The 19,189-nt window shown below is 51.7% G+C and overlaps 1 protein-coding gene and 1 long non-coding RNA gene across 4 annotated transcripts; one reads left to right on the top strand and one right to left on the bottom strand.

The window, feature by feature from the left end:
- The first annotated feature begins 6,114 nt into the window (after positions 1 to 6,114).
- On the top strand, positions 6,115 to 19,035 carry LSM4 (LSM4 homolog, U6 small nuclear RNA and mRNA degradation associated). 2 transcript variants are annotated; one of them, XM_032316047.1, is made up of 5 exons: positions 6,115 to 6,240; positions 10,957 to 10,998; positions 13,352 to 13,450; positions 16,448 to 16,631; positions 18,378 to 19,035. In XM_032316047.1, exons 1-5 carry the CDS (start codon positions 6,238 to 6,240, stop codon positions 18,467 to 18,469), a joined length of 420 nt encoding a protein of 139 aa, XP_032171938.1. In that variant the 5' UTR covers positions 6,115 to 6,237; the 3' UTR covers positions 18,470 to 19,035. The 2 variants fall into 2 exon arrangements, with proteins under 2 accessions (XP_032171938.1, XP_032171947.1); XM_032316056.1 differs by lacking the exon at positions 6,115 to 6,240 and adding an exon at positions 10,576 to 10,646.
- On the bottom strand, positions 9,948 to 16,452 carry LOC116575016. 2 transcript variants are annotated; one of them, XR_004279562.1, is made up of 4 exons: positions 15,964 to 16,452; positions 14,489 to 14,773; positions 11,098 to 11,172; positions 9,948 to 10,262 (listed from the first exon to the last, which is right to left on the bottom strand). It is a non-coding gene; the product is annotated as an uncharacterized LOC116575016 (long non-coding RNA). The 2 variants fall into 2 exon arrangements; XR_004279561.1 differs by having other exon boundaries at positions 14,489 to 16,452.
- Positions 19,036 to 19,189: the final 154 nt, after the last annotated feature.

The following is a 19,189-nucleotide window of genomic DNA, read 5'->3' as shown; positions in this document are numbered from 1 at the left end:
GCTCAGGTGGTGATGACAGGGTACTGGGGTTGAGCCCCATATCAGGCTCCCTGCTTAACAGGGAACCTGCTTCTCCCTCTCCCCCTCCCATCACTAATGCCCTCTCTTGCTCTCTCTTGAATAAATAAATAAAATATTTTAAAAAATAAATAGAAGGGGCGCCTGGGTGCCTCAGTCCATAACCATCTGCCTTTGGCTCTGGGATCAAGCCCCGCACTGGGCTCCCTGCTTCTCCTTGTCCCATTCCCCTGCTTATATTACCTCTCTTGATGTCTCTCTCTCTCTGTCAAATAAATAAATAAGGGACGCCTGAGTGGTTCAGTTGGTTAAGGGACTGCCTTCAGCTCAGGTCATGATTCTAGGCTCCTGAGATGACATCCCACATTGAGCTCCTTGCTCAGCAGGGAACCTGCTTCTCTCTCTGCCTGCCACTCCCCCTGCTGTGTTCTCTCTCTCTCTGACAAATAAGTAAATAAAATCTTTAAAATAAATAAATAAATAAATAAATTCTTTTAAAAATAAATAAATAAAATGTTTATGCGATTTTCTTAGGGAGAGAATGGAAGACAGCAAGTGTGGTGGTTAGAGCCAGTTGGCTTGAGTTCAAATGCATGCCCTCAGATGAGCTACTTTCCCATTCCAAGCCTCAATTTCCTCTTCTGTAAAATGGGGATTACAGATTGTGGTGGGGGGGTACCTAGAGAGTACCGGGAGGGAAGGTAAAATCTAAAATAGGAATATTAGCATGGATAGCAATGTGGTCATACAGAATGGAGCATCTTTTTTTTTTTTTTTTAATAAAATGAAATTTGTATCTTTCCTTGCTGTTCATAACCTTAGCAGTTGTTTTGTTTTGTTTTGTTTTTTGGGTTTTTTTTTTAAAGGTTTTATTTATTTGGTAGAGAGAGAAAGAGCTCCCAAACAGGGGTGGGGGAGGAGACTCCCAATAGAGCAGGGAGCCCAACACAGGGCTCAAACCCAGGACCCTGAGATCATGACCTAAGCTGAAGGCAGATGCTTAACTGATTGAGGCAGCCAGGTGTCCCCTGCTTTTTTTAAACTAGACTCCATGCTGGGCTTGGAGGCTTGAACTCAAAAGCCCAAGATCAAGCCTGAGCTGAGATCAAGAGTCAGCTGCTTAACTGAGTGAGCTACCTAGGAACCCCATGACTTTAGCAGTCTTGAGGAAGCCTGGCCAGGTGTCCTGCGGGATGCCCCCGATCTGGGTCTGTTTGATGTTCTTGTTGTGATTGGAATGGGGCTTCGGGTGCTTGGGGAAGACCACAGAGGTGAGATGCCCCTTTTATCTCACCATATGAGGGGTTCTTGACATCCTCTCAATTTATCATAGTGGCGTAATCTGGATCCCTTGGTGCAGGTGGTGTATGAGTTTCCTGTGGCTTCTGTAACAAATGACCACAGACTTGGCTTAAAACAACATAAATTCATTCTCTTAGAGTTCAGGAGACCAGGAGTACAACATCAATGTGTCATCAGGGCCATATTCCCTCTGGAGGCTCCAGGGAGGAACCTTCTTTATATCTTCCAGGTTCTGCGGGTTCCTTAGCTTATATTAGCCTGGCTCCAACCCCTTGCCTCTGTTTTCTCCGTGTCTCAAATCTCCCTCTATGTTTCTCTTAGAAGGACATCAGTCATTTAGTTTTATTTCCAGCCTAAACTCCAGACAACCTCATCGCAGGATCCTTAACTTAAATCTGAAAGGACTCTTTCTCCAAATAAGGTCCCATTCACAGGTTCTGGAGCTAGGACGTGGGTATGTCTTTAGGGGCCTGCCCCTCAGCCCAATGCGTGTGGTAACTATCACAAGTCTCCGCTATCAAGTCACTATTTACCCCCTTTCTCTACTCTATTCGTTGAAAGTGAGTCACTGAGCCCAGCCCACCCTTGGTGATGGTGGTGAGGTTACATATAATTTTTAATGAATGGAAAATATTCTGTCTAGTGGGTAAACCATAGCTTACTCAACAAGTCCACTGCTGTTCTTTCTGCTCTTTTACAATTGGCAACATTGCTGCAAGGCCTTGACATCGAATGTTTCCCTTCATTTCCAAGACCTCCTTAGTATAAAATTTCAGAAATGGCTTACTGAGTTGAAGGGCATAACACTTTTATGGACTTTGAGACGTAATTGGCAGATCATGCCAATATTTTCCCCACTTAAAAAGAGATATATACGTCTACCAGTTTCACCACAAGTTTGACAACGTTGGGTCTTACACACACACACATACCTCCACATTTAGTGGAGGGTAGGGTGTTTTTGTTAATTTGATAGGTACATTGACCTTCACTCTTGAGGTTTCTGCTGTCAGAAATACACTTTATTTTATTTTTTAAAGATTTTATTTATTTATTTATAAATTTATTTATTAAATTTATTAATTATTTATAATTATAATCAATGATTATATTTATAATCAATTAATTATTTTATGATCATATTTATTATATATAATATATTATAATATTTTATAATTAATTAATAATTATAATTAATAATTAAATAAATAAAATTTAAAATAGATTTATTTATATCTCTCTCTCACAGAGAGAGATCACAAGTAGGCAAAGAGTCAGGCAGAAAGAGAAGGGGAAGCAGGCTCCCTGCTGAGCAGGGCTCGGTCCCAGGACACTAAGATCATGACCTAAGCCAAAGGCAGCGGCTTAATCCACTGAGCCACCCAGGCGCCCCCAGAAATACATTTTAAAGTGGATTTTTTAAATTGCACTATTCAAGGGATAAGGTAAGATGTGGATTTATGAAACATCAGGTACGGCTGGATCCAGGATTTAAAAGGGCCAAGATTCTGAAGAGACAGTATCTGTATCTGACTCACATTACTCCAGCTCTGCAGTTTCAAAAGAACCGGCCCAGGGAACCTCTCTGACTGGTTGATTCTGGGTCGTGTGTCCATAATGAGAGGGGGGAAGGAACTAGGCTGACAGCCACAAACTGGCCCATGCAAACTCTCATATTTGTAACACTGTTTCTACAAGTCAGAGTTGAGAAGGCTTAAACGTGCAAGCAATCAATGACAATGTGGCACAAACCAGGTAGCGATGAAAATCAGTGCAAGCTACTCAGGTTCGATGGATAAGAGAAGGAATGATTAGATTTGGGGGGCAGTCATTGAAGTGTTGTCAGAGCAGCTACGCTTTAGTGCACATTATGCCAATTGCCAGGGACAAAGTCCAGACTCCAAAATAATGAATAAAGGACAACTTCCTGGCCTCATGTAAATGGAATGCACGCCTACAGCTTCAGATATAGCTGGATCCGGGGGCTCACACCATGCCTCCTTTCCACAAAGCAGCTGTAATGTACGCTGGATTCACCCCGCAGAAAGCTTCATCCAGAAAATCAATCGGAGGCTTTCACTGCCTCAGTTCTAACAACCTCCTCAGCACCCTTTTCTACCGCCTCAGTATCCCTCCCAAGGGAGACCTAACTGCCCTTGGTTAGTTACAGGCTCCCCCTTTAACCAATCACTATGGCCAGGGGGATGGAAAACTCTGATTGGCCAGCCCTATGTTGAAAGAACTGACAAAAACTGCAGTGACCGCAGTCTGCCACATGGGGTCACCCAAGCAGAGTTTTCAAGGATGAATAGGAGTTTGCTAGCTCAGCGAAAGGAGAAAGAGGGCACCTAGAGAAGTCAAGAAAAGTCAGAAAGGAGTGTACCAGCACATGACGTTCTTCCTACTTCCACCACCATGTGGATGCTGAGACAGTTCGCTGTACCCCAGTTTCTGTAGTTTATAAATTAAGCTTCGCTGGTCCTTCCAATCCTTCTAACCCAGCTGGCATCACTATTTAGCCATCTACCAGGGTCCTGCACACATCCCAGATCTCACCAGCACCCCTAAGAGCAACCCAAAGCCAATGATAGATGGAACTTGAATAAATACCCCAGCTGCCCTGACCAGCTTTTATTCTGTCTCCATGAGGTCTCCAGTTGCCTACTGTGTTGCCTACTCATTGGTTCCCTCTGCAAAAATTCTTCCCTCCCTTTCTCAGGTGGAGATCTAGATTGTCCCCTTCCCCATCTCCAGTGGGGGCTTCTTAAGGTCACCCTCTGAATACTCTGTGCCCTTGAGTCTTCATTTCAGGGTTGGTTTCTGGGGGCAGGAAGACCCCAAACTAAGATATGAAGGACAATGGCCTGTTCAGGCCTACTGGGTACTTGGCACTTTATGTGAGTTCCACTTTTTTTTTTTTTTTTAAATGTGGGCTCCACATTTGATCAATTTGCATGGTAACCCTGGTTGGTAGAGACGATTCTTCCTGTTTTGGGGGAGGAGGAAAGGGAGAAACATGCCTGAGTCACTCAGCTCATTTATAGCAGAGCTGGGCATCCAGACCGCCCTCTCTTCACTAGATCCTGGAGGGGAAATATCAGTGCCTAAAACCTTTCTGGTGGGAAGCAGCTGTGGCCTGTGGGTTCTCATCTTCCTCTGCTTAGGTCTCTGAGGCCTGATGCAGGGGAATCTTTTACTGAGAAGGTGAGCATGAGGGCCTCCCCAAGCCAGCTCCAAGAAGCACAGGGTTTTTTCAGCTGGAAGAACTTGGCCCTGGTCTTGGTAAGGAAGGCTCTCTGGGCACCTGGGCGGCTCAGTCAGTTAACCGTCTGCCGTTGGCTCAGGTCATGATCCCAGGATCCTGGAATCAAGCTTCACAACAGGCTCCCTAAGCAGTGGAGAGTCTTCTTCTCTGCCTTCCCTGCTTGTGCATGCGCACGCTCTCTCTCTTGCTTTTTCTCTTGCTTTTTAATAAATAAAATATTTTTTTTTTAAAAAAAGGAAGGAGGAAGAAAGAGGGAGGGAAAGAAAGAAAGGCTCTCAAGCCAATGCTGACACTTGGGAGACCCGGAGGATAGCCACTGGTGGAGGGCACCTATTGCTTATTTGGGGGCTTGAAGGTCAAGGCAAAAGAAGGAACCCTTGATGGTCATCCAGTTGTTAATTACTTGATGTAATGGGTTGAGTAGTGTCCCCTAAAAAGATATGTTCTAACATAACATAGGTAAGCTCTAACCCCCATATCTGTGAATAGGACCTTTTTTGAAATAAAATCTTTGCAGATGTAATTAAGGATCTCAAGATGATTCTATCCTGGATTTAGGGTGGACATAATAAGATACTGTCCTTATAACAAAGTGAAACAAAGACTTGAGATAGGGAGACACACAAAGAAAACCATGTGAAGATAGTGGCAGAGATTTATGTTTCTGGGAGCCAAAGAACTGTGAGGACTGCTGACAGCCACCAGAAGCTAGGAGAGATGTGGAGGACACATTGTCCCTCAGAACCTTCAGAAGGAACCAACCCTGGCGATACCTTGATTTCAGACTCATGAATCAAGTTATATTGTTTTAAGCCATCCAATTTGTGGTAATTTGTTATGGCAGCCCAGGGAAACGAATACATTTGCCTATTTAGTTTGCTTACCATCTATCTCCCCACTGGGCTCCTAAGTCCCAGGAGGGCCCATTTTGTCTGGTTTACTGTTTCCAGGAACAGGCACATACCAGTTCCTCAATAACTATTGAACGCCTGGGTTCTAAGTGCTCCGTTTGTGCTAGACGCTTTTCTAAATGATTCTACCTGGCTTAACTCATTTCATCCTCACTACACCCTAGGACAGACACTATCATTAAACCAATTTTACAGAGGGGCAAACCGAGGCTCAGAGGGGCACAGTCAGTATTTCAACCCACCAAAAGGCATGCCCTGGATAAGGATCAACTACAATAATGAAAATCAGAAGTGAAGGAGCCCTAAGGGAGGCATTAAACACAACGCAATAACCACGGAGCCTCAATTCCTTCCTTTGCAAATTGTAGCAATATCCGGCTTTGCCCACAGTGTGGAGCCCAGGAGATCTGCGAGATTTTTCACCTGCGCATGCGTCTTTACCCACAAGGCCTCTAGGGCAGGCCCACTGGCTCCGCCCCCGCTTTTCAGCATTCACATCGACACTTTACGGCCCTTTCTCTTATTCCCTCCCGCGAGAACACAGCCAACCCTGCCCGTCGTGTCTAGTTGATCCCTCCCTACTCCGTGTGGATTGGTTGCTCTTCCCTCGAGCCCTGCTCTGACTGGCTCGTGTCGCTGCCACTTCATTTCAGCCTAAGTGGCGCGCGGCAGGGCGGCTACCGGCGGACGCGTGAGCGGCGGCGGCGGAAGTGGTCGGTGAGCCCGCTCCCCGCCGACAACATGGTGAGGGCAGGGAGGCGGCGAAGTCTCTCCGGGAGGCGGGGAACGTGGCCGCCGGGGACCCTCGCGGCGGGCGCTGAGGCAGGGGCGACGCGGAGTTGGCATGCAATCAGGGCCTCGGTTCTGCCCCCCGGCATGAGACGGGCATATTGAGGCCGGAGAGGGCATGGAGGTCTCCCAGAGCATCCAGCCTGTCAGTCCCGGAGGACTTAGAATCGGACGAACGTGTAATCATGTGTTAGCCTAGCTGCTGTCTTTCCACTTTGCAGATGGGGAACCGAGGCTTGAGAGTGGGGACCTGCCAAAGGGTCCGGTGAAAGCCGCAGAGTGAGTTCGGACAGGGGAGTGGCTCCGAGTGTATCCGTAGCGGTCTAACTTCATATTATTGAAAAGGGGCCGATTTGAGTTTTCAAATTAAACCAGGTTGAGAATTTCTTTTTTTTTTTTTTTTAAGATTTTATTTGTTTATTTGACAGACAGAGATCACAAGTAGGCAGAGAGTCAGGCAGAGAGAGAGAGAGGGAAGCAGGCTCCCCGCTGAGCAGAGAGCCCGATGCGGGACTCGATCCCAGGACCCCGAGATCATGACCTGAGCCGAAGGCAGCGGCTTAACCCACTGAGCCACCCAGGCGCCCCAGGTTGAGAATTTCAAGCCTTGCAAGGCACTTTAGAATGTTAGCACAATCTTCTCTGCCTCTCATTCTGAGGCTGAAAAAGCAGACCTAGAGAGGGGGTTTGGCTTCTCCCTGGATCACACTGGTTGTAGTTTCAGGAGAAGGGGCAGCATTTTGAGCCAGGAGTGGACTAACTGCATCCTTCCAGTTCAGTGAAGGAGAAATTGAGGCCCTGACGGGAGCCCTTTCCAGGACCATGCTGCTCTCCAATCTTGAAAGTTCTAGGTTTAGGTCAGAGAGTGCCTCGGTCTTCGGCGTTTAGGCAGGGAGTTGCGTCTGGCTGACTCAGTCGGTAGAGCCTGGAACTCTTGATCTCAACGTAGTGAGTTCAAGCCCCACGTTGGGCCTGGAGCGAGCTTAAGGAAAAAAAAAAATGTATGGAAGGGAAACAGGACCACACAAATTCAGAGCCAGGCCTCCTAGGAGAGATGCAGGAGAGTGCTTGGCCCATCAGCTCCAGAGTCACTCTGAAGGTCACTAACATGTTTTTCAGAGCTGAAGCTTAGTGGAGATTTGTTCTAAATACTGCTCTGCTGGCTGGCGCAGGAAATGAGAGAGGGGGTGGGTTCCTCTGTGCTGGAGGGGAGTTGGCCTGAGGGGATGGGTGGAACTGGAAGGTTCCTTCCTCCTTAAGCTCCTTGGAGACTGGACCTGTTATCTCTGATAAATTTCTGGAGTCTAGAACAGTGCTTGTGCAAAGAACAGACTCTGTCAGCCTGAAGAATAGCCAGGAAGGGACAAGGCATGGTACATTCCCAGTTCCCCAAGGTCATGATGGTGTCGGAAATAGGGGTCTGAGGGTGTGTATGGAGAGGAGATGGGTCTCCTTAACATCTTCTTGAATTGGGAGCCTCAGGAAGCCACATGGTCTAGATATAACAACCAGACCCCAGACATTCTGAAAAAGCCCAGAGAAAAGGCTGCTCTTTCCTGAAGCTTTTGATTTTCCCAACTCCAGATGGCCCTGTCTTCTCCTGAACAGTTTTCTAGCCAGTCCCATCTCAGCACCTTCAAGAACTTCCCCACCAAGTTTTTAAGTTCTTGGGGATCTTCCCCTTCTTCTCTCCTTCGTCTCCAACAGTTTGGGGGTGATGATCTGGAAAATGGCAAGATGTGAATGTTGCTCCAGACTGTTGCAGCCTTGGAGGACTGTCCCTCCCAAAACCACCTCTCCCCATCTGAGCCTCTCCTTTCTGATTCAATTTGATTTGATAGCCAGCACAAGCACGGAGAGGCAGGCAAAGGCAGAGGGAGAAGCAGGCTCCCTGCTGAGCAAGGACCCCCCCCCGCCCCCCCGCCGCCCCACACACTTGGGGCTCCATCCCAAGGCCCTGGGATCATGGGCTGAAGGCAGATGCTCAACTGACTGAGCCATCTAGGCGCCCCTGAGCCTCTCCTTTTCTTATCTGTGGGTTGGGGCAGGTTTCCCACCCATGCCATGTGCCTCCCTGGATGTTGTGTGCATTTTCTTGTGTATTTGTTCAACAAATATTTAGTGAGTCCCTCTCGAGTGCCTGGCCCCCGAGCTCGGCACTGGACAGAGTCCACACCCTCTTGAGTTTTCCAGTCTGGCGGGGAGACATAATAAACAAGATAATTAGAGACTGGTAGTGTCCTATAATGGAAGCAGCAGGGGGTGGCCCAGGTGGAAATCTCAACCCCTAGATGAGGTTATTATGAGGGCCTGGCCAAGCCAGTTAAGAGGTGACACGTGAGCAGCCACTGGCCTGGGGAAGGACAGCCCTTCTCCAGGCCGAGGGGACTGCAGGAACAAAGGTCAGAAGGCAGGATTGGGCGTGGCTAGTGAGAAACAGAAGGGGCTACTTCCTGGAGCTGGCTTGGCCTTGTGATTCTGTTGGGGGAGTGTTGGGAGCAGGTGTTGGTCACTTCTGTGTCTTAAACGTCCTTTCAGCTGTTTTGTGAATAGGGCGCTGCCAGTGACAATCAGGGAAGCCATGGGTTCTCCAGGGCAGGGAGAGGCCAGCACGGGCGCAGGAGCTGCACACACCACAAGAGGACCCCTGTGGGGCCCCTGCTGACATGCTTCAGCTTAATTTCGTGGGCTTTCTCAGGATCTTGCTGTGGTGTCCCTGGGAAGGTTCCTCCCACTCTGGCCATTGGTCCCTTGTCTAGAGGGGCCTTGGCTATACTTCTCTGCGGCTCACTGCTGAACCCATCCTCATTCTCACGTTCCAGGCCTTGTCCTGTCCCCTCTCAGGTGATCTGGAAGGACGACCCGTGTGTGTCATTGCCCTGGTCCACATTCCTGTCTTGGACACAAGAAAACAGGCTTGCTCAGGAAAGCCTGAGGCTTCGCAACAGTAAAAGGCGACTGAGGCTCATGGCCCCAGTGCGTGAGTGGGAGCCTCCTGGTTTTCCATGGCTCTCTGCTCGCAGGCACCCAGGTACCATCGCACAGATGATCTCCAAATGAGAGGGCTAGAGCCTCAGGTTGGTTAGGCTGGGGGCCCCAGCCTGCTTGCTGGTGGTCCTTTGAGCAGCCACCCCTTCTCCATGTTTCCCTTCTTCCTTTTTACCAGGAAGCCAGTGCAGGAAGTGGGCATGGGCCTGGCTTCCTGCAGCCACTGGACCTCCCCTAGGCAGCTCTTCTCAGGAAAGGCGGTGGGATGTGGGAATCCCCCTCGAGCCTTTCCTTGGCAGCTGTCCTGTGGGGGTTGAGGGCCATTTCTGGCCTTCAGTTCCCCCCATGTAGAGAAGCAGCCACCCTGCGTTGGGAGTGTGAGGGCAGGCTGAGACTGCCTTGTGGCGAGCTTCTGGGGGGATAGCTGACTGAGAATTCCAAAGCTGGGGCAAGGTGTGGTAAAGCTCCGTGCTCTCCGAGGCAGTGAGTGTCTCATCTGTGGGACCCTCAGACCAGAACCTTCATTTGACCTTGCTGGATGGGCTGTCATTGGATCCTGGACCTAAGCACTGCCACCCGAGTCATCTTCCTGGAGGCCGAGACGCAGGCCCCAGTGTTGTATGGACTGTGATTTGTGTTCCCAAAATGAAAAGAAAATTTTTTAGTATCTTGAAAGCTGACTTTATGTGGGTGAATTTTTAAAAATTGCATCTTTTATATGCCATCACATTTGTAGTAATGACAGATTTTTTCCCCCCTGGGATGTTTTTTCTCCTTTTCTGAAGAATTCTCTCTGAAAACCCAGCTCAGATGTAGCCACCATGGATCAAGGTTGATACTCCACTGCCTGGCAGAATCACTCTTGGTCCAGTCGGGGCTGCCCTTTGGGGCGTGGGCTTGGAATGAGCTGACTTCCAGCCAGTGGGGTTCTCTTTACTGACTGTAGTGCCGAGCGAGTTCCTCAGTCTCTTCAGCCTCGGTATCCCCATCTGTAAAGTAGGTGTGACAGTAACCGTATGAGGATGAAAATGAAAGCTGCATCTTAAAAAAAAAAAAAAAAAGATTTATTTATATGAGAGAGAGAGGGCCTGTGCATTGGAGCGGGGGGGCAAGGGATATGCAGACTGCCCATTGAGCACAGAGCCTGACTCGGGGCTCAATCCCAGTACCCCAAGATCACCACCTGAGCTGGAGTCCGATGCTTACCCTACTCAGCCACCCAGGCGTTCCAAAAAAGCTACATGTTTAATGTGGTTGCATCTCAGGGACATCAGTCGAACAAAAAAAGGAAGGCAGGAGAAGGACCCGTGTGCTGTGGTACTAATGACCAGCATGGAAGGCTAGGCCCTCTCCTGTCAAGGGTGTGGATATAGGTAGGTAACACGAGTTATAAGGAAACACCCAGAATGGGCAGCACCAAGACCAGATGACTGCTGCCTCTGAGATTGGGCACGGGGGAGTGTTCCAGGCTTTCTGTCCTAAACTGGGAGGCAGGTGTGTGTCTTGGGGCTGGGCCGAGTTAGGAGCGTGCGTTTTCTGTCAGGGGGTTAGGGCCATATGCCCCTGTATCCCCGCACAGCGATAAGGTGGCAGATTGGCGAGATTGGAGTCCCAGCCCCACCCTGGGGGCCGGCGTCCCTCAGTGCTGATCAGACAAGTTACGGGCCTCTGTTTCCCTTACAGCTTCCCTTGTCGCTGCTGAAGACGGCTCAGAATCATCCCATGGTGAGTACATGCCTGTCAAGGGCATCGAGTTTCAGTGGGGACCAGCCTCAGCGCAGGGACTGGAACACTGGGCCAAGGGTGAAGGGCCTCCAGCCATACCTGCGTCCCGCCTGCCCACAAAACAGCCGCTTGTCCTCTTCTCCCTCCTACGCGTGTCAGGACCTGTTTTTAGTTCTGCTTATAAAAGTAATACGTACTTATTAAAAATGTCAAACATTGGAGGTGCGTAGAAACTAGAAGCTCGTCATTACTCTTGCCAGCAAATTAACCACATCTTTGATATATGCTCGTTCCGGCTTTTTTTTTTTTCTTTTTCTTTTTAAAGTAAGCTCCGTGCCCAACATGGGGCTTGAACTCACAGAGCCAAGATCAAGAGTTGCACGCTTCACCAGCTGAGCCAGCCAGGTGCCTTGCACATCCAGGCTTAACATACGTGTAGAAATAGGAATCTGAGAGGGCGCCTGGCTGCCTCTGTTGTTAAGCGTCAGCCTTCGGCTCAGGTCATGGTCCCAGGGTCCTGGGATCGAACCCCACGTCAGGCTCCAGCAGGGAGCCTGCTTCTCCCTCTGCCTCTGCCCCTGCTTGTGTTTCCTCTCTCGCTGTTTCTCTCTTTGTCGAATAAATAAATAAAATCTTTAAAAAATAAATAAATAAAAAATAAAGATACGAATGTGACTTTTTAAAAACCCAAATGGGGGGCGCCTGGGTGGCTCAGTGGGTTAAAGCCTCTGCCTTCGGTTCAGGTCATGATCTCAGGGTCCTAAGATCGAGCCCCACATCGGGCTCTCTGCTCAGCAGGGAGCCTGCTTCCCCCCTCCTCTCTCTCTGCCTGCCTCTCTGCCTACTTGTGATCTCTATCTGTCAAATAAATAAATAAAATCTTTAAAAAAATAATAAAAAATAAAAATAAATAAATAAATAAATACCCAAATGGGATCACGTAACACACGTTATTCCCTAAATGACTTTTGCCATTAACGATAACAGTTTTTTTCTTCTGAAGTTCTTATTTATTCTTTTATTTAAGGCATCTCTGCACCCAACATGGGGCTTGAATTCATGATCCCAAGATCAAGATACACATGCTCTTCCCACTGAGCCCACCAGGCGCCTTTACAGTTCAGCCTTTTAACATATACAACTCAGGGGTATTTAGTACATTCACAGCATCATAAACCACCACCTCTGTGTAGTTCCAGAACATTCCATCACCCCAGAAGGAAACCCCATCCCTAGTAGCAGTCCCTATCCCCTTTCCCCAGTCCCTGGCAACCACTAATCTGCTTTTTGTCCATGGATTTGCTTGTTCTAAACATTGCCTGTAAATGGGATCATATAGTGTGTGGCCTTTTTTATGTGGCTTCTTCAACTCTGCATGTTTTTCGAGATTCAGCTACATTGTACCATGTGTCAGGGCTTCCTACCTGATGGCCTTGGCCAACGTACTGTGTGGACATACTACATTTTGTGTCTTCACTTGTCTGCTGGTGATGGACATTTGGGTGGTTTTTACTTCCTGTCTTTGAATATTTTGGTTGCCATGAACATTTGTGCACACATTTTTTTTTAAATTTTATTTTTCGTTTATTTCAAAGCGAAAAAGAGCACACAAGTGGGAGAAGGGGCAGAGGGAGAAGCAGACTCCCTGCTAAGCCAGGAGCCCAACCTGGGGCTCAATCCCTGGACCCCGGGATCATGACCTGAGCCCAAGGCAGATGCTTAACCAACTGAGCCCCCCAGGCGCCCTTTGTGCGCACATTTTTGCATGGATGTTTGCCTTTATTTCTCTTGGGGAGATACCTGAGTCGATTCTTTCTCAAGTCTCAGCGGAGCTTCAGATGATGAGCTACCTTTGTATTTTCCCAGAACACATTAGAATAGATGAGTATCTCTTGGACTGAAAAGGTGTTTCCGGACCACCAAGGCTTATACACATGCTGTCAGAGAACACCTGCCCCCAGGCCGCTGTCTGGACCAACTAAGACGTGTCGCCCTGGCTGTTCTGAGTCAGTGGCCACTGTTCCTCTAAACTCGCTCTTTCCTTTAAAGTTTTATAGAGGATATTTTTGTGGGTTTTTTTGCTTTTTTGTTTGCACAAAAAAATCTGGTTTCATCATAGAAGACCACAATGCCTAGCAAAATGTACAGAGGATGCCAAACATGTCGCCCGTAAGATGGCCCACTAGGGGCAGTAGAGGAGGAAGGGACAGTACTAGGCACCATGTGCTGTGGCCACACAGTCCCCTGAGGTCCCGTGTCTGGATGAGCCCCAGGTGGTAGTCACCCAGGACTTAGGGGTAGGGCTGCCCTTCCTTGGGACCCATGGCTGACTTGGGGTTCATTTCTCTTGCAGTTGGTGGAACTAAAAAATGGGGAGACATACAATGGGCATCTGGTGAGCTGTGATAACTGGATGAACATTAACCTTCGAGAGGTGATCTGCACATCCAGGGTAAGTGCCCTGTGCCCACCGCCTGAGGGCCCTCTGACCCACTAGGTCAGGCAGGGCCAGGCTGGCATAGGGACTGCGGGTGGTGTGGCCGCCAAGTGCAACCCAGACCCTCAGCATCCTCCGTGGAGTGAAGGCCCCTCCCTGCCCTTGTGGGAGGAGTGGGGAGGGGCATAGCTCAGCCAGGTCTTCCTACCACGGTGAGGCTTGATGGAATGGGTGGGGCTTAGGAGGGGCAGGGCCTGAGGGTCTGGGTGGGGGGTGCAGCCAGCAGAAGGACAGGGCTCCAAGTCCCTCTAGTGCCCTGGACTTTGTACCTGTGGGGATGCTGCCCCATGCCCCACTGCTGCTGCCAGTCCTAAACAAGAAGGACTTAGGCCTGGGGGGCACTTCTGGCTACAGATCCCTAGTGTACAGGTAGGAGTGGCCTCCAAGACAGGCCTGACCTTCCTTGTCAGCCCCTGCTGCCTTTGGTCGTGGCTGTGGACATCACCAGCCAACCAGGCCAGGGTGGTGTGGCCGTGGGATATCCAGGCCACCAGGGGGCGAGGGCAGCCCTGTGGCCCTGTGGACCAGGAGACTTGTTTACCTCCGGAGGCCTGAAATCAGGAAGTGTAGGGCCAGGAACACCACCTGGTGGGCCAGGGCTGGGGAACAGTTCTCAAGCTCAAGTTGCTTGGCTCTTGCCATGGAACACAGAGTAAGCTCTGGTTCCTGCAAACCCTCAGAGCAATGAGGACGAAGACCGTGGCAAAGGCAGGGCGCCCCCCTGTGAACCTGTGCTGGGGTGGGCTGGGGCTTGCCTCCTGCCTTGATTCCAGTCTCCAACCGCCTTGGCGACAGCCCCCTAGATTACAAGGGAGGAAAGTGCTCGCGGGCTCATCCAAGATGGGGCTGTCTTGAGCTCCTGGGCAGGTGTCCCTGAGGCTTGCCATACCAGAGTATAGCAGAGCCCTAGGAAGCCCATCTTGCCCCTGGTCTGTCCTCCTGGATGGCCCACATCCAGCAGGCAGACTGGTAAGTGTGACTGTCTCCCCTCACCTGTGAGGCTCTGTGCCCTGCATCTTGTGATGTATATTATGTGAGGTCTTCCACTAGAACCTTCCTCCTGGTTTGGCTACTGCACTTGTGGAGGCAGGGCTCTGGGCAGCTCCAGTGTGACTATAGCAGCCATTGCTGCAGTACGTAGCTGAGCGAGGGGCCAGTAGGTCTTTGTCCCTCTCTGGGACCCGGAAGCAACCACGGGTTTGCAGAGCAAGGTCGGCCGACCTTCATAGCCAGTGGAGACTGGACAGGTGGCTCATCTTGCGTAGTCCACCCTCTGACCTACTGGTTGCAAGGAGAGGCTGGTGTGAGGTTCAGTGTCACTTGGGCTGTCCGGCATCCTCCCCCATAAACGGGGTAGCAGCCTGTCCCCAGGGCAGCAGCCTGGGCAGGATGCAGACACGCAGGATTGAGAAAGCCCTGGAGAGCCAGGGTTGGTTGGAGAATGGTTAGCTCAAGTTACTTGGCTCTTGCCATGGAACACAGAGTAAGCTCTGGTTCCTGCAGGGAGTATGCTGGGCCCAGCTCGTCCTCGGCTAAGGGAGCGCCAAGCCCTGAGCTTCCCTGGAATCATTATGTATCTGTCAGGCTGTAAGTTTGCATCCCTGAGGACTTGGGCCTTTGCCTGCCCTTCCTGGGAAAGGAGTGCTCAAGACCTCATGGGGTTCCAGTGTAGGTTGGGGGCTTATGCACATTCCTGGGAAGAGTTGGCCTTTGAGCTTTCCCTTTGTCCTATTGAGTGTCTCTGCTGTGCCAGACCAGCCTGAGCCAGGCACTGCCAACGACTGTCATGCTTGAGGACTCTGGGCCTTTCAGGGTGGCTAGGAACAAGACCTATTGGGGGTCAGAGTTAGCCACACACAGAAAAGTGGGAACAGCATGTGCAAAGTGCTGGGGGCAAGATGCCCATTATATGCGTTCCAGAAATTTCCATCTGGAAAGCACGTCATGGAGAGCTGAGTGAGAGCAGCCAGGGTGGGGCTGGATCTTGGGCCCTTGGGAGCCACACTGAGGAGTTTGGACTTTGTCCTTGGGCCAAGGGGGCCCTGATTGGGTCCTAAGCAGGGAAATGTCTTGGTCTGATTTCTAGGGATGTGGAGAGCAGAGAGGGCTGCCAAGACTTCTGGCTCAGGGCACCAGGGGTGGGGCTGGAGAACGAAGAAGCCCTGGGCTCCTGCCCAAGGGCAGCAGGAGGGGCTGTGGAGGAAGGCCTTGTGCTGGTCACAGGGTACATGGCAGTGGGGGCTGGGGGGGGAGGTGATTGACGTCCTTGGACCTTCAGGGTTGGCATTGCTCCAGAATCTGTGACTTTGCAAGCCTCCTAATCTCTCTGGCCTTAATTAGCTCCCCTGAAAACTGGCATCATTGGTCACTGCCCCTGGCCAGCCATGGGCTCACCTCCCCACCCACCTCCCGCCCTCTTCACTGGTCACACATAGTCTCTATCCCACTTACCTGTGTCCCACACCCACCTCAGAGTCCATCAGGAGATAAGTGGATGAATGAATGAGTCAGGACACATAGAGAGGGTTCCAGAAGGTAGGTTCCAAAGGCTGGGGGCAGGAGGGTGGAGGAGCTGGGCTGTGGCTGGGCTGTTGCAGTACCTGGTGCGAAGGTCCCCAGCCTTTTCTCGGCTTTGGGCTGTAGGTAACAAACCTCATCCCACACTGGAGGACAGGCTGAGGATGAGGAAGCTAGCTGATGGGATTCTTTGCCCCTTCTTGGGTAACAGGGGACCACGAGTCTGGAGAGAGTCCCCTGGAAGACAGCTCCCCCACGCCCACATCAAGTCCGGGACTGAGAACTGTGCAGGGGGGATGCCAGGCACAGGCAGGCTAGGACAATGACCCAGGTGGGAACGGGGGCACGAAGGGACAGATGTGCCCTGGTTCTTGGCGCCCACCCTGCAGGGACCTCCCCCCACCCCCGATCCGAGACTCACCCCCTCTCACACAGGACGGGGACAAGTTTTGGCGGATGCCAGAGTGCTATATCCGCGGCAGCACCATCAAGTACCTGCGCATCCCCGACGAGATCATTGACATGGTCAAGGAGGAGGTGGTGGCCAAGGGCCGCGGCCGCGGTGGCCTGCAGCAGCAGAAGCAGCAGAAGGGCCGAGGCATGGGGGGCGCTGGGCGAGGTAGGTCCTTCTCTCCCCTCCTCTCCCTCCCCCCTACCCCACCCCTTGCCCAGCAGGCTAGGCCGAAGAGTCTGCCGGGGCCTTGCCGCTGAAGGGTGACTGCAGCACGTGGCAGCCATCCCGTCCCAGTGTTGACATTCCTGGGTGGTGCCGTCATGGTGCCACAGGCCTGGCTCTGAGCCCCCTCCACAGAGCTGGGGGTTATGACTCACAGGCCTCCTCTGGTGCGGGGCGGCCGTGCTGCTGCTCGCTGCCTGCCCCAGGCCCCGCAGCCCCAGCCCTGGAAGCCTCGTGTAGTCCCAGCGGGCAGTGCTGACTCCCCCCACTCCCCGGGCCCTGGTGCCCAGCAGCAGCCCTCCATGCTCCTGAGGCCTGGCTCTGGCCCAGCAGACAGACACTGGGCCCGTGCAGACTTGGGGCTTGAGCCCTCACCTGATGGCCGCCTGTGTCTCCTGGCAGGTGCTCGGAGAATGGCGTGCCACCTCCCCGGCTCGTTGCCCCTCTGCAGGGAGAGTCCGGTGGTCCCCGCCTCACCAAGGCTGCTGGCGGGGATCCTGGCTCAGGGCCTGGCACGAGCCCCTTCCCTGCTATCACTCCTTTTCACAAGGCCTAGTTCATGCCTTTTTGATAAACTCCCCTCACCCTACCCGCCCCCGCCCCGCACCACTGAGACTATAAATCTGGCATAAACTTGAGTTTATTGTGCAGTCAGCTGGGGATTGAGCCTAGAGGCCATCTGCAGACCCTCCTTCCCCCCTCACCCCCCTCCTCTTGGAGGGCCCCGGCTTTGTCTCTTCCATCTGGAGGAGCCTTCGGTGTGCCAGGCCCAGGCTCCCCCCTGGGGGCTCACAGGCAGGGCCAGGAAGGATACAAGAGCCGGCCCTGAGCTGAGGCTCACGTGACAGCCAGGAGGGCACTGCAGGTGGGGAGGTTGCCAAAAACTAGGGGTGAGCCAGGGCCCTTTCCATATCTAAGGGCCAGGCTCTTCATGCTGGGGGCCACCACTGTTGGGTGAGCTGCCCAGAGGAGCAGGGAGGGAGGGAGGAGTGATGGCTTGGGCCACTCTGAAGAGAGGCCATGGGGCCCTCGGCAGCAGGTGGAAATCTCACCCTGTGTGGCAGAGCTGCCCTTGGCTAAGCTGGGCTTGCCCCGGGGATGGCGAGGGCAGGCAGGGATGGGCCTCCCTTCTCGTGGGACCCACATCATGTTTGTGGTGGAAGGGCGACTGTGTGTGCCCTTCTGTGTCCCCATGCCACCCTGGTCCTCCTAGGACCTCCTGGGCTGGGGTGTGTTCTGTCCCTGATTACTCAGCCTCCCACACAGCTCCTACCTTGGGCTCCACGTATCTTAGAAGCACAGCTCCTTCACTGGCTGGCCGAGGTTAGAAGGCAGGGAGCTCCCCTGTCTCCACTCCTCGGCTGGACACACACAATCTCCCAGTTGTTTCTCTGTGGATGTGTACAGTGCTGGAGAAAGAGGGAAACCTTAGAGCTGGGGGCCTGTGGCTGGCCCCCTGGGCTCAGTCCTGCACCTATTCTGCCTCGTGCTCTCCTCTTCCGGGAAACCATCTGGCTTTGTCCTTTTGTTGACTGCCCCCTGACCTCTGTCCTCCCTGGCGTCCCTCATAGCCCTTCGGAGCTGGTCTTGTCCCTTGTTGACACTGAGAACTTTCTGGAGCACCACCCCCACGTTTTCAGCTGGGCTTCCAAACCCAGCTCTGCTGCAGCCCCCTCCTCTGTCTCACAGGTGTGTTTGGCGGCCGGGGCCGCGGTGGGATACCAGGCACAGGCAGAGGTCAGCCGGAAAAGAAGCCGGGCAGACAGGCGGGCAAACAGTGAGCCGCTCTCCGTTCCCCAGAGACTGAGCTGCCACACTGCTCGCCAAGGCTGTGTTTCTACTCTCTGGTTCACAAGTGTGTTCAGAACAAAAAGAAGCAGGTGTTGGGGAAGAGCCCCCATCTCCGCCTGTCATTCTGTGATCCTTTTTACGTAGAGTATCCCCCACCTTTTTTTTTAAGCCAGCAGTTCTGCAGTTGGATATGTTTGGTGTGTTTGGTTTTTCTGAAGCCGCAGCTGACTTGATTCCTGGAAGATTCCATGTTTAATGTGTCTTTAAAGCCCTCGCTCTTGTTTTAAGGGCGGGCACTTTCCAAGCAGGCTTGTTTTGCATTTTGAGTTGGATCCTCATGTGGTGAGCAGACCGGAGGTTTTTATTTTAAGCTCTTTGCACTGAGATTGACAGCCTTGGGAGTTCCCTGAAACACGGACCTCAGGATTGCCTTTTGAAAACAAACACATATGAACGTATGCCACAGAAGCTGCTCTGGGGACATTGCTGCGCCCTGCCCCTTTGCCTCCTCTCTCCCTGTTTGTGTTACAAAAATAAAAACACATACAACTACAAACTGCAAATTCTAATTCCTTTTGAGTCACTAGGCACATCTAAAGTGTGGTATCCTCAGGAAATCACAGCCCAGTAAGGGAAGTTTCCTTTCGAGGGTTGCTGTCTGTCTCGCCAAGGGGAAGTATTTCAACAGGACACTGGTTCCGTGTCCCTTG

The sequence above is a fragment of the Mustela erminea genome, chromosome 1, assembly GCF_009829155.1.
Source record: "Mustela erminea isolate mMusErm1 chromosome 1, mMusErm1.Pri, whole genome shotgun sequence".
NCBI lineage: Eukaryota > Metazoa > Chordata > Mammalia > Carnivora > Mustelidae > Mustela > Mustela erminea.
This window is presented reverse-complemented; position numbering and strand designations above follow the sequence as displayed.

Excerpts from the sequence above, each read along its gene's own strand:
- LSM4 (XM_032316047.1), top strand. Across the intron at positions 10,999-13,351 it reads CGGCTCAGAATCATCCCATG|TTGGTGGAACTAAAAAATGG; the intron begins GTGAGTACATGC and ends TTTCTCTTGCAG. Across the intron at positions 16,632-18,377 it reads CATGGGGGGCGCTGGGCGAG|GTGTGTTTGGCGGCCGGGGC; the intron begins GTAGGTCCTTCT and ends TCTGTCTCACAG.